At 37.8% G+C, this 14361-nt stretch overlaps 1 protein-coding gene across 1 annotated transcript in view; it reads right to left on the bottom strand.

Annotated features, from left to right (window-relative positions):
* Positions 1-878: 878 nt before the first annotated feature.
* LOC131039602 (derlin-2.1) overlaps positions 879-14361 on the bottom strand; it is a 58806-nt gene continuing 45323 nt past the window's right edge. The window contains exons 5-6 of the mRNA XM_057972395.2: positions 1441-1494; positions 879-1355 (exon numbers count right to left, since the gene is read on the bottom strand). Coding sequence (XP_057828378.1) covers positions 1185-1355; positions 1441-1494 — 225 coding nt within the window. The 3' untranslated portion in view covers positions 879-1184. The remainder of the gene's footprint in view (positions 1356-1440; positions 1495-14361) is intronic.

Raw genomic sequence — 14361 nt, 5'->3', positions numbered from 1 at the left:
ATTCTTTTGTTGCTTGCATTTCTGGTCTTGGATAGGACAATTTGGACAGATGAGTACGATCCATGAGATCAAAATCGTCCGTGTGCGACACTGGGACCTTTGGAACAAATTTGTGTGGTCAAACATATTGACTGATGTGACTGCCAAAACTTTCCGATACGCGCGTGAGAACTGTGGATTCCGACGGGAGTTCCTCCTACAATAAAGCCTATCGGCTAATAAAATAAATTTGAAAATGACTTTAAATACTTTTAAAATGTATAATTAATGAAATTATTTTGAAAATGACTTTAAATACTTTTTCGGGGACTGGGGATGCCCTCAGTTTTTTTAAAATGGGTAAATATTGACTCACACTTTATCTCTAAACTAATTGTGTCTAAATAAAATAAAAAAATTAAGGGATATTCTGCATACTTCGGATAATTTGTTTGAAACAAATTCCCAAGAGTCGTTTAAAAGTCTACTAACAATTTTGATTGAACTTATCACATTTCAATTTTTTTTTAACATGGCTATTATGCTTTAAAACCAAAAGGTGTTATAGCAATAAGAATTATTGAACAATTGAAAATATTTCATGCGTATTTCTTATGAGTTTAGGACACCGTAACACTCTAGACCAGGCCTACCCACCTCTTTGTCAGAGATGAAAAATTATGTAATAATTGAGAACTAAGATGTGAATTACTTTGTCATTTTAACCACTCTATGGCTATTATATTAATACATAAGTAAATTCCCCCCAAAAAATATTATAAGTAAATTATAGGCAGCATGTTTATGGTGAGTTTTTTCAACAGGGATTACTATAGACAGTTATACAAAATAAACAAGCATGTTAGTTTTGAAAGAACGTTCATATGATAACATCTACCTAAAGATAGAAATCAACACCCACCAAACTATCAAAATAAAGTTATTCATTACACTTATCATGTTCGCGCCTGCCCTCTTTGGTGAATAAAAATTAATTATCAAACAATTTCCTTTCAAAAACTTGCACTCTCAAGGGCTCTCCCTGATTCTGCCACGAGGAATTCAAACCCCAAAGGCTGCAACAAAATGGTATTCATCCAGATGGAGTTTAAAATATACAGAAATCTTAAAATGTATATAGCCCTTGGTCACTCGCTGAAATCAATCTCTGTGAAGCCCCTATAACCCTTGCTCATTCACTGAAATCAATCTCTCTGAAGCCCCTGTGCAGGCATTCTTACGTTTGGTGGTGGAACCACAATATTTTCCTCAGGGAACAATGACTTGATCAATGCAGGCGTTTTTAGCAGCCGGCGACCAGTCATATTAGGATAAACATCTTCAAGAAAATAGTATGCATGACCAGCAACCATACCCTGCACACACATTTTGTGAGTTGAAAGTTTTGATCTCAAAGCAAATATATGGGTTTATTAAAAAAATTATTGAGCATTACTATACCAAAAGGTCAACCCATGGGCTGCTGCCGACAAGTACGGAGAAGCCAAGAAGCACCTGCAAAAGTAATGGAATATCCTTGTAAGAAAGTGGGCCATTTGGTTACTTCAGAGAGAAAACATTGCAAAGATTATGCTAAAATATCATAATTGAAACACAACATTTATTATCTGGTAAAACCTAAGTGTACTGGAATGATAAAACTCATTTTATTCTCTTAAAAGCTCAAAAGCTCACACACCATATAAACAGAGAAAGGAGTGGGTAGTGTAGACTCTAAAGATTTCCCATAGAATGTGTTTCTCAAATTGATTTCACATATAGTTACCACTTAATACAACTTTTAGATTTTTTTTCAATGATCAAAATAAGGAGTTTTTATCTTTATTTCAAGACTAACTATGTCATACTCAACCTAGAGTTGGCCTCAATGTAATTCTTTTTGCCTGCACAAGACCGGATGCTAGCAATTGTCCAAAACCTAATTTGCTTCTATGCTGCTAAAATGTACCAAATGAACAACATATATTATTTCATATAGGAAAAATAAATGATAGTACTGAATAATTGATAAAATTAAAGTGTTATAATATAAACTAAACTTCACAATGTTTCGCTTTGCTCATTCTTGCAGGTCCTGTGCTGCCTAGCGACAAGGGTTTTGGCAACAACAGCAACAAGCCTATGGACTGCGGTTTCATGAGCAAAGACTTGATGGGTGTTGGCTCTATCCCCGCCTCCTCAAATTAGGATCTCGGGAGGAACATCAATAAAAGCTTGGTAGATGCCCTTCGATATGATGATAGGGTTAGCAGGACCACCCAAAATCATCCTACTCCACGCCGCTCCTACCAAGGCCTGACCGATGGATCTGTCTTGCGGGGAATGGAGTCTTCCCTTCCCCCTTTGTCTATCAAGCATGAGAATAAGAGTTCGCAATTTTGTCAGGGCCGCGATTTATGTTTTGGTCCGCTCAGGCCTTCTAGGGCTTTAGATTTTGGGACGAAGGATGGCTCTGATCAACGCAAAGATTTTGGTTCTCTTGTTGCTGGGTGTGACAAAGCTCATTCTCCATTCTATCTGCATCACTCTAGGCATGTTCCAAAGATCTATGTTGATGGTCCAATCCATGATAGGGAGGATTTCCTCCAAGACCATGCTCTCATTTGCAGGTTTGTTAAAATCTGGCCTAAGCTGCGTGATCTTCATGCATGGATCACTACCCACTAGAAAGTCGGACTAGATGAGGAGATCAGTATTTCCCCTTGTGCCAAGGGTTTCTTCATCCTTGAATTCGAATCCCTTGAGGATGAGGAAAAGGCATTAAAAAATGGTTGTAGGTGTTTCAGGGCGATTTCTTATGCATGAAGGCCTGGTATACTTCCTTCAATCCTCGCATAGAGACCATACCTCCCTATTCAGTTTTGGGAGTTGGATGTTTGCAGACCATTGGCAATGCCTTGGGCAAGTTTTTATGTGCTTCAACGGAGATAATCAATTATGTGAGAACCACCAGTGCTCAGATTTGTGTGGGCGATCTCATTGAAAGTAGGGAAGAGATACTAGAGGCAGCAGCAAGTAGACTGAAAAGATTGCCTTCAGATGTAGGAGGTGTCTTTCAAAATAGCATTGCATGCCTCAATGTGCAAAATTAAAAAGCCGTGAGTTTGGAAACCAAGTCTCGTGCAACACTCCCACGTGGGCATTGGTGTTGTATCTCATCATTACTTGATCTCTAGTCAGACGATGTCAAGCTCTCCTGAGGCCCCTTTGCCAGTCTGCTCAAATGCAAACTCTACTTCTTCAGAAAATCTCCAAGATCCAGGTTCCAGGGTTTCCTCTTCAGGGCTCTTACTACTCTCCTCCTTGAAAGATAAGAAATAATTCCATGGGGAGAGAGGATTCCAACCTTACAGCTCCTCCAGCTGTTTCTTCAGAAGCCCTAGTGCTTGATGGGACTGGTGCCAAGGATGATGTTCATGCTGATCTGGCAAGGACCGAAGATATGAGGAGAATGTCCCCCTTAAACAAAGTGAACCAAAACATCTTGGTCTCCTCCCAGTCTGAGCATGGATGGACAGAGGTTAAGAGGAAAAAGTCTCATGCAAGCAAGCACCAAATGTTGTTCAAGTCCTCTGCAAAAGGGGAAATAGTGGACACAGTGAAAATATCTCTGTGGGGGGATCTTCCAAGAGCACATCAAACTAACACTGTTATATTTTTGTGTTAATTGAATAGAGATATACAGCACAACTATGTGCTGCTTTTTTGTTACACCCCTTGTGACAAGGGCATGCATTTAATAAATTTTGGATCTTCATTTTATGGGGTACGGCTCCCTTATGCATTTAATAAATCTGTGCCTTGGCCTCTCCTATTGAGGTGGAGAGGGTCTGGTCAGATGGTTTGGAGATTAAGTTTCAGCATCACAGATTTTCTTCAGATTGTCCTATAGAGGTGGTGCCATGTTCTATTGAGGTGAAGATGGTTTGTTCTGGAGAAGTTTTGCGGTGTTGCTTGGGGGCTGTCAGTGTCCTATTTTTTGGTTGTGGGGAAGCTTTTGATGCCCCTCTCTCTTCCCTCTCTCAGTTGTATCCTTCGGAGGTGGAGTTCGTGAATGATAAGGAGAGCTCTGTTTTAAAATCTCTCAAGATGAAAGTTATGGGAGCCTTGTCAAAACCCATTGGTTTGGCTGAGGGAGCGGGGAAAAACCCTAATCTTATGGCTGCTTGAGTTGTCTGTTTTGTTGGCTTTGGCCTTCTTGTTTTACAGCTGATCCCTTAATGTTTATCATTTGTTGTTAGGCTGTGGTTGGGCTGCAGGTTATTTTTTATGTATCTTGTTGCAACTTTCTTTCTTTGGGTTCCGGATCCATGCAAAATCCGAGTGTTTCAGGTTCCTTCAAAACCTATTGTATGGGGTTTTGGGTCCCCTTAAAACTTATGGATCAAAAATAAAAATTTAAGTGTGATATTTCCATATGGCACATTTATGTTATGGTTGAATTTTTGTCCACATTAGATGTGCACATTTGTTGGTGCCATCTATTAGTAGGTGCACATTGTATAGCATACATTACATATTTGCAATTTAGCCATCCTTAAAAGATTTAATAAATCCATGCGGGGTTTGGACAGCACAATAGCTACATTTTTAGGCATATTACCAAACTAATCAACCCCTGTATCTGTGCGACACAACCAGTCACTTGCCATACAGTAAATTGGAAAAAGTAAATTGAATTGGAGCAGCAAATAGTGCAACAAAGCAACAACAATGCTGCCGAAAGAGAACAAACTGATTGTAAATGAAGATCACATAACTTCGATGCAACAATCATAATGAGTCCCAAGCAGCACAAAATGCCGAACTTATATTCCTCCTCCATCATCATTTGGTTCTAAAGATGACTTCTTGACCATGTGCTTTTGTAATTGTCCATGCTTGGACAACATGCAAAAGAAAAAGTGGTAACAACTCCTGCTGATCTGTTTCTAAGGGAGTCAACTTACAGTCTCCCTTTTCATTTAAGCATCAAAGTTACTAAAAATTTTGCAACAAGACTCGGCTACTTCAATATTGTCACTTATTTGCTTGATATATTTTTAAGAGTAGGCATGAGCTTTGACAATTCACTTATATCACTTGCAGTGGCAAACTCAACCCAAGTTGATTTCAAAGCAATATTATCTTTCTTCAAGCAATCAGCTTCTTCCAATCAACCATATCTAATAGTTTTTGTGCTACTTAGTCAACCTGTAATGATCTTAATATTCAAACCACATGTTTTCCCAACACTTCCATTAGACAAATTGAATTTTTGCAAATTGGTAGTGTTTTGCTAAGTGTTTTTTCGCTTTCCCTTGGGCAGAAAATCTTCCAATCGGCCAAATATGGTTTCCTGTCCCAATCCTTCAAACTGTTGAAACAAAATACCTTATTCAATATAATAGTCAAATAAAAATTTCTCCCACTCAATGCATCAGAAGCTATTGCACTTGATATTCTTGGTGATAAATAGATCTCCCAAATCATCATCCAACAAACATACTCGAACCCAAGGAGAACAGCTATTAAAATAATATACAGATATTAGTATCTGGATTTTTGAAATACAAACATTGAAAAAACTAAAAAAAGAAAATCTTTAATAAACTAAAAAATATTCTAGATTAAAAATAGGTTCTATTTAAATAGTTATAATGGTATTCCTATGGCCATAGATGAACCACTCGACAAAACTTGCCAAGGCCTGAAATAAAAAAACTCGGCAAAAAACTCAGCAACTTAAAAACACGCTTAAATTTAATTAAAAATGCTTTTTTTTTTGCAAAATTTAATGAGAAGATGCATCCAATGAGTCAATAAATGAGAACACAAAAGAAACAAGCTGATTCTAGATATATTTAAATGCAAATTGTAAAAAATTGCATCCTCATGAGGAATGCTGATGGCTGGAAGCTTGGAAGAAAAATATAGTTTTTGTAAAACCAAAAGTAAATACATCACTACAATTACAACTTCCTCTTCCCAGCTCTAGTCCTAGAAGTCTGTAGTGTTTGTGACTGTGCCTCCTCTCTTGGTATGGCTGGCTCGTCCTCCATCCTGGATGAAGCTATGTCTCCACCTGCTTCTGGCACTGGCAATGACTCCTCATCCTCATCCTCTCCTCCTCAATGTCATCCAGCATGAAACCAAATCCACCCCCTCCTCCATAGCCCGCCTCTCCAAATCAGTGATGTCATCCTCGGAAAACAATGGAGGCTGCTCCTGTGATGTCCAATCACTGTAAGGATCTATATCATGCAAGTCAATTGGACCACCTTCTACTTCCTCTACCTTCCTCATGCACAATCGAAGATTATATTGCACGAACACAAGGTCATTGAGGTGTTTCTGCACTAACTTGCTCCTCTTCTTCGTGTGGATTGCTTCAAACAAGCTCCAATTGCGCTCACAATTGGATGAACTACAAGGCTGACATAAGATTTTGAGGGCAAATTTTTTGAGATGTGGGGTATTTCCACCCCAACTTTGCACCAAGCATCTGCAAATTAAAATTAGGTTGAGAGTAGCACCCCTCGCCAAGGTTTGAGGGTGAGAAAGAGAGGGGTAGAGAGATAGGTCTAAATATTGGGGGAGAGAGGAGAGAGTGAGATGGAGTGTGGTAGAGAGGGGGATAGAGGAAGAGTGATAGGGAGATAGATAGGTCTAAAATTCGGGGCAGATAAAGTGAGTGAGATAGAGAGAGCGAAAGAATGTTGATAGGAGCATACTGATTACTGAAAAATTAAAAGATCTTCTAAAACCTAGAATTTGCATTACAACTCTTAGAGATCCGAAACCACTCTCAAACATCCCGCCAATATATACATGAAATACAACTTATAGTATAAGTGGCATACTTATACTTAAATGTTATATTTCATGTATATATTCTGATGAAGAGAATGAAACTGACCTGAAAAAACAAAAATAGATAATTTTTTGACGTGTTTGGGCCTCTTTTTTTAAGTGTACCCGAGTTTTTTATCGAAGCTCGCCTAGTTTTTCAGCAAGTAAAAGTCAGAAAAACTCGCAGAGCAGAAAAACTCGACGAGTTTTGAACTCGCAGAGTACTTTGCCAACTACCTATTTCAAAAATTATTTTCAGGTATTCTGTGCATAAACTGTTGCTACTGTATTCTACTGTCAAGGAGGATTGGTGAATGATCAACTAAGCAGATAAACTAACAACGGCAACTATGCCTTCTTTATTTTCCATTATTATTTCTTTGGAACAAAGCATTCATTAATTTTGAACAATAATAATGCGAAAGTGCTTGCATTAGACAGGTTGTGACTTTGAATCCTAGTACTCACTAAAACAAATGCCCAGTTCCAGTGAAAGTAGATATGCCCACATGCAGCAAAAAGAAACCAACCATCTGTCTGATATTGTGATGTGCTCAGTTAGTAATGTGTCATGTCCCCATCTTTGAGTTAGAAATCAACAAACAGGTTATATATCTTTTGCAAGTAGCACCGTTGAAGAGATCGACTAAGCATAAGAGAGTTATATCGATCTGCACAATAGTCATCATTGCAAGATAAGGATTAAGAGATCGGCTAAGGCATAAATAGATAAGATTAGATATCATCAACTAATAACATATTCAATCATATCGATGCGGATTGGGTAGATATCTAAAACTAATACAAATTAAATAGTTTTAAGTTTTAACTACTGATTTTCATCTCTTTCAACTAATCGATATTATAACATTAAGTTGTAATGATCGGCAAACATAATTATTATCATTATGAAGAGAGACGATATTTACAGCAATCGCTAGTTGGAGATTAATCATAATAAAAGGGTGCGATGATTATTATGTACAATACCAATCTGAATTAGTAAGGAACCATGAGTCATGAAATGGTGCAATTATGAAGTAATTATGTTAAGACATGAGTCATGCCTTTGCATCGTGACTTCATTTCAAATGCAAGGGTATAAGAAGGCATTCTCAACTGTTCACTATGGGGAAGGAATTTTTGGGGAATAATATTTATTTTTACCGGTAGCCATATTCGGATCTGCTCCGGTGGTGCAATTTATGTGTCTGGATTTTATTCGAATCAATTCTCTTCAAGAGTTGATTACCAGTCAGCGATTCTGGGCAAACATATAAAGACAATCCTTAGATCATACCTAAGGGAGTACAGAGATCGAGGGTCTCTATATATATCAGTTTGGCATCCGTTATTAAATGCAAGCACCCGCCAGCCATTTGAGTCATCATAGTTCACTTTGGGCAAGAATATAAAGTGGCCTGTAGCGTGTTAAATCTGACATTACAGTTACCACTGGAAGCATCATCCTCAGTTGCATTTTCGTGTAATTCTGAACAGTCTTTGCACAGTATAGGAAACATCATATACAGGGTTTATTCCTTAATATCATTATTCTATCAGACATTGCTATTAAAGCATTAATAACCATACTTTCTGCATATATTATTTTATTTACATCAGTAATAACAGTGACAATTTGAATTATATCTCCTACTAAATCTGAGTGTAAGTAATTGATAGAGCAAGTTCTGGGACAGATTAATAAGGGGACATCACATAATGTTCCAATTTGCCATTGACGCCGGTCTTTCCATGGTAAAAAAAAAACATAATAGTGTAAAGTTAGCAGTTACTGTTATGCACCTGAATAATTGACTGTCTAAAGACACCCTGACATCCTCAAGCCTCAAGCATAGTTGGGGGATGTCACAATGTACCTTGTTGCAGGGATGTTAGAGCATCCTGTGACATTGTTAAAAACAAGGGATGTAACCTTCTATAGATGCCCCTAATTCTAAGTTGTATGGGTACGAGTTCGGTTATATATATATATATATATCAGAAATTTTAAAATTATAAAATATAAAAATAGTGATACTCATAAGTTTATTTTTTGCTTGGTAACTTGGGAATTGTGGCCTGGCCTGAATCAATTGAGGCCAAAAATGGGGGACCTCATCCCCAGCACAAATGCACTACATTAATGTGAATAGTCCAAACCTATGAGCATAGCAGGCTAGTGGAGGCGCCAAGCTTGCAAGCACACCACCCCAGCTAGGATTTAGAACATAAAGTCAACAGCTTGAACACAAACAACATTTAACATGAAGGCTCAAAAAACCCATGGGCATAATGGATCAGCAAGGGCACAAAACCCAAAAACACAGTAGCCCAATGAGGATTCGAAACTTGGTACCAACAACAACAATGCCATGCTTTCACCAACACACTATACAACGAATGGCAACAATGATACTCATAATTGCTAATAAACAAAATATTTAAATACCTCATTATTTGCAGAAAAGAAAAGACTCATAAATTCATAATCCAATGACTTGTCAATTATTAATACACAATGAAACTTGTAATCAATATCCAATAATTTTCATATTGCTGTTCAATGAGAGCATCAAAATCAACATTTGGTTCAATTTCATTTTAACCACAATGAGTATCAAATGTTACAACTTGTAATCAATATCCAATAATTTTCATGTTGCTGTTCAATGTTACAACTTGTAATCAATATCCAATAATTTTCATATTGTTGCACAACTTGCCAAAGATCTCTTCAGATGAGGCAACGTCTACAACATGCAGATTGTATGAAGGATGAGAAGTTCAAGTTGAGGAGATTTGAATGCACTAAATGTGAGAATTGTAAGACCTCTCTGAACCAGGAAGCCAAAAATTGTATAAAAGACTGTGAAAAGCCAAGTACTCCGAGGATAAGCACTGATGCAAGTTGCACACGAATTTGTCACAAAGAAGGACCAAGAGAAGCAAAGTTTTCAGAAATTGCTAGAACAGTTAATGCATTGTTGCCAATGGTGTGCAAAGAAGCAAATATAACCACAGACAAGGTGAACTACAACTTACAGCGTGTTCCACAAAAGAATCCTAAACAAGCTATGAGACTGATGCAAATGGCAAATGCAACAAAATAAACATAGGCAGCACTAAACATTAATCAAGTAAACATCAGCAATTGTTAGAGATGGCTTACGTGATTGAGATCCACATTATTTTTATTGAAATAGAAGCCATGACAGTTTCATCATTACAACAGGCTGTTAATGCCAAGCATGAGACAAAAGAACAAAGGTTATGTTGGCCTAGAAAACCAAGAGTCATGAGACCCATAGCATGAAGATGTCTCTTGAACTTGAATAGCATTGAGATTTGGCTGGACTTAAATGTGACACTTCTAGGATCCCTATAATTTTGTCCTTGGAAAGATAGGGTCAACAAATAACAAAGGTTGACTGTCAGTGGAAAAGAGCTAAACACATGGATGTCAATAAAAATGTGCTGTTCAAGGAATTCATTGACCACTTTCATTGCAGCAAGTTATATGTGTGCAAGTATAACAGAAAGGATATCGATTAATAGATAATAATGTACTGAATATCCCAATAAGATAACCTGAAATTTGAAAGATTTTCCCATGCTGAGAGATTTTGAGAACTTTCAGTTTAAGAGATGTTCACCAAGGGGACATTGAACTTCAAAATAGATTCAATTTGCATTGTGAAACCAAACACCCAGGCACCTTACTAAATGACAACGGTACAGGTTATAGAACTGAAGATCCAAAATAGTTATTATGAGTGAAGTTTTATATGATTTAGGCTGTCAGCATAAGCTGTGCCTACTTACAGACAATTGTCCTCTATTTTCAATATCAGAATAGGTTTCCTGGTTAGCCATTTATTGAGCAACAGCATTCCATAGCCAGTACCAATCTGTAACCGTTTATAAGACATCCTTTAGCTTGTTAGCTAGCCATTTGATCTATTCTGAAGATTGAAGTAATTATAGCACACCAACGAAACCTCATATTTCCATGTGTAAATATGTATATAATAAAAATGAGATAGATATTACATTTCAGATATCTGTAACTGTAAGCAATTGTTAGCCTTGCCTTTACAATGTCTCTCATTTTCAGAAGTAAATCTTGGAATCTACATTGTAGAGGAACTACTACTTTTGAGGTTCAGTACTTGTGTCCATAAAAAATCTCAGCTGTTATTGAACAAGCCAAAGCTATCGATTCTCGTATTGGTTTGGTTTGCAGATTCAGCCCAAAAAAATATTGAGGTTGGTTTCACTTTGGGTGTTGAAATTTGACAGCTAGAATTGGATAATGTGTTGCCTAAGTGGCAATTGAATTTTTTTATATATATATTGTAATAATCATAATATTATCATGAGCAAATTACTTGTAAAGTATTGGGCTGGGCCCAACTGGAAAACAATTCAACTTGTAATCAAATTATTATCCCAAGTTTGGACACTGTTGATGTGTTTTTTATGCACATAACATTTCAGAATAAAATACCAAGGTAATTTACCCTCTCTTGAACAAAATCACCTCAGATGCTAAGAATGAGATCAACTAAAATGATTCCAAGGTTTCTACATGTCAAGTCTTGACGAGTGGGCAACTCAATGGTCGATGTGAATTGTTGTGTTCACTTGGGGACTTACGCAAATGTTTGGATTATCATGAATGGTGTGGAGTAGGTGTGCTGACAACTTAAGATTTATCAATAAGGCTCTGGATTTACTTCTTACTAAAAAATGGGCAAAAGGAATAGGGGAAATTTATTCTAAGCCTAGGAACGTAAGAAATGATGAACATATCTAGTGGAATCAAACTAGGTGAAGTCTCACAAACAGGCATTGACACAAGCTTAGTGCAATCGTCTAAGGTATACTTAAGGATTTTCAAGCTATCACCATCAAAAATTGACACCATCCAAGTTGATGCTTGTCAAGGGACGCATAATAGTTGAAGTTAAGCTTACTCAAATTTCTAGTTGACCACACAAGGCGCACTTACCAGCAGCAAGAGGCTAGTGGTATGGATTAAGGATTCCACACAAATAAATTCAACAAATCTTTCACTCAATCTAACATACATGAAAATAAATTCTAATGTAAAATCCTAATCTAATTTGGAGGAATTGAGAACCATGAATGCAAATACAACACTTGAAGAGCAAAATCACCAACAATTGAACAATGATTATGATTCAAATAGCTACAGCATATACCAACAATTCTACAAAAACTCTCTTACAAATGAGAGACAAGGAGGCATATATAGAGTCTCTTACAAAATGGATGGCCAAGATTGATCCAAGATCAACGGCCGAGATCACGCCAACAAAACCCTAGAATTGCCCTAATTAGGGTTTACATAAAAAAAGGTGCCACCAACATATGGCCCAATCAAAAGATACCTAGTCATTAACTAGGGAATCTTCTAGAAGATTCCTCCCTCATCTCTCTCTCTCCTAGCATACTCCAAGAATCTAACCAATACTGAATCTAACTCCTCCATGGAAATGCTAGGCAAGGTATCCTGTTGTAAATCAATCACGTCCAGTGAATCCGAGCAAACACACAAAGTGTTCTCCCATTCTGGCATGAGCTTCTGCGAACTATGAACATGAATCAACAAAGAGACCAAGTCATCTATTTGACTCTTTTTCAAAGAGTCCAACTGGCAAAACTACATCAATTTCATCGTCTCTTAATTCGGCTAAGTGTAAACCATTAGCATCACTAAAATCAACACCTAATAATTCCTCAATCAAGGCAAGGATCTTCATCTGAATGTCCTGAATCAATCCTTCCATCTCCATACAACTCGACTGGGCGTTCTCATAAGTTCATTTCTTCACGGCTAATGAACAATACCAGCCATGGAAATCGTATCTGTCTCCACTGTGCACAGTGTTCTCACTGACCAAGGTGGAATTAGGAATCTTTTTCAAAGCCTGGAGGCATAGAATAGTCTTCTCTTGAATAGGCCGGAATTCTTCCCAAACTCCCTCCAAATACTGGATTCTAAATGCAAGCCCTGTTGTCTTATCATATACATGGACAAACTGAGTAAGGAAATCATTTGCCTGCTTTCTTGTATTCTCAATCCACTTTTCCACCTCTGAGAGTGTATCTCTCGCTACCTCATAGTGTGAATGTATTCCATGGTCAACTGCAATAGGGGAAATAAGAGTGAGATTTTCACGCCTTATCCCTGCAATATACTCTCTAAGTCTGATATTCTCTTCTTTGTACCTTTCTTTCTCTGCAATCTCTCTATATAACCTTGCATCGATTGCCTTGAGGTTTTCACCAACCTCCTGAAATTCTTGCTTTCTGAATGTACGACCAAGGGCAACTGAAGTGATCTGGAAATCCATAGGAGTAGCAATGTCTGCTATCATGCCTGCAATAGGAATAACAATCTGCGCAATCCGCATTCCTGTCTCATCTCTAGCTATGTGCAATAAAATCTCCGCTCTCTTGGGCTCCTCCTCAACACTCCTAGCTAGGTAGTCATCAATGTCATCAATAGGCTGTACCTATATCATTTTCTTACTTTTCTCCATACTTCTCATCAGCCATTCAGGAATAGCGGCCATCTCCATACCATCATCGAGACACATTTCTTGATCAAGTCCTCTCAATGTCGAGATAACATCATCATCATCATCATCAAGATTATTCCTGGTCCAATCGTATACCTCATTTCCCAAACTAACTTCCAAAAGGACAATAGGGGATCCCGACTGATCATCATTCTCATTTGGAGGTGTAGATGTAGCTGTGGCATGTAACTCTTGAGTATTCCCTGGTAGTATCACTATGTTGGAACACTGCTGAGTCTCCTTGTTCTGCTCTGTTACTTCAATCACTTTGATTGATGAGACACTGAGAGGGGGTGAAGGAATGATAGGTGGAGGAATGATAGTCTTTTGTTTCTTCTTCACCTCCTCAATCTTCTTCCCTCTGGCCCTGACTTCTCCTGACGTGTTCTTCCTTCTCTTGGGAGCTTGACTCTCTTCGTCTGCATGAATCCTAACATCACTGATAGTCCTCTGATCATCGTCGGAAGTAGACTCCTCCAGCTTCATCATTTCATAAGTGAAGGGAACACCCATATCAACTAACTTATTCATCTGTATATCTACCCATGCATGGGAGAAACTCAAGACTTCTCTCATCAATATATTCAGGTCAATCTCTTTTGACTCTGACCAATTTGGCAATAAGATTGCCTTCTTCATTTCACTCTCATATTGTGGATGCATATGATCTCTGTTATCTAACACTTGATCAGGAGTGAGGAACAGTCCACATTTCCTCATGAAATCCACTGACATTCTGGACCACATTCTTCTCTTCACTGCTTGCTCGTCCATCAAGTTGGCCCAATAATCTTCTATGTCTACTTTGTGGATGAACTTCTCTCCCCTGATCCTTCCTACTTTCTTATCTGGATCAAATCTTTCTCTTTTCTTATATGTAGCAAATCGATAGAATGCAAGCTCTTCACTCGCAGTGCTA

Source organism: Cryptomeria japonica, chromosome 5 (genome assembly GCF_030272615.1).
Source record: "Cryptomeria japonica chromosome 5, Sugi_1.0, whole genome shotgun sequence".
Taxonomy (NCBI): domain Eukaryota; kingdom Viridiplantae; phylum Streptophyta; class Pinopsida; order Cupressales; family Cupressaceae; genus Cryptomeria; species Cryptomeria japonica.
Note: the sequence above shows the minus strand (reverse complement) of the source record. Positions and strands in the feature narration are given on the sequence as shown.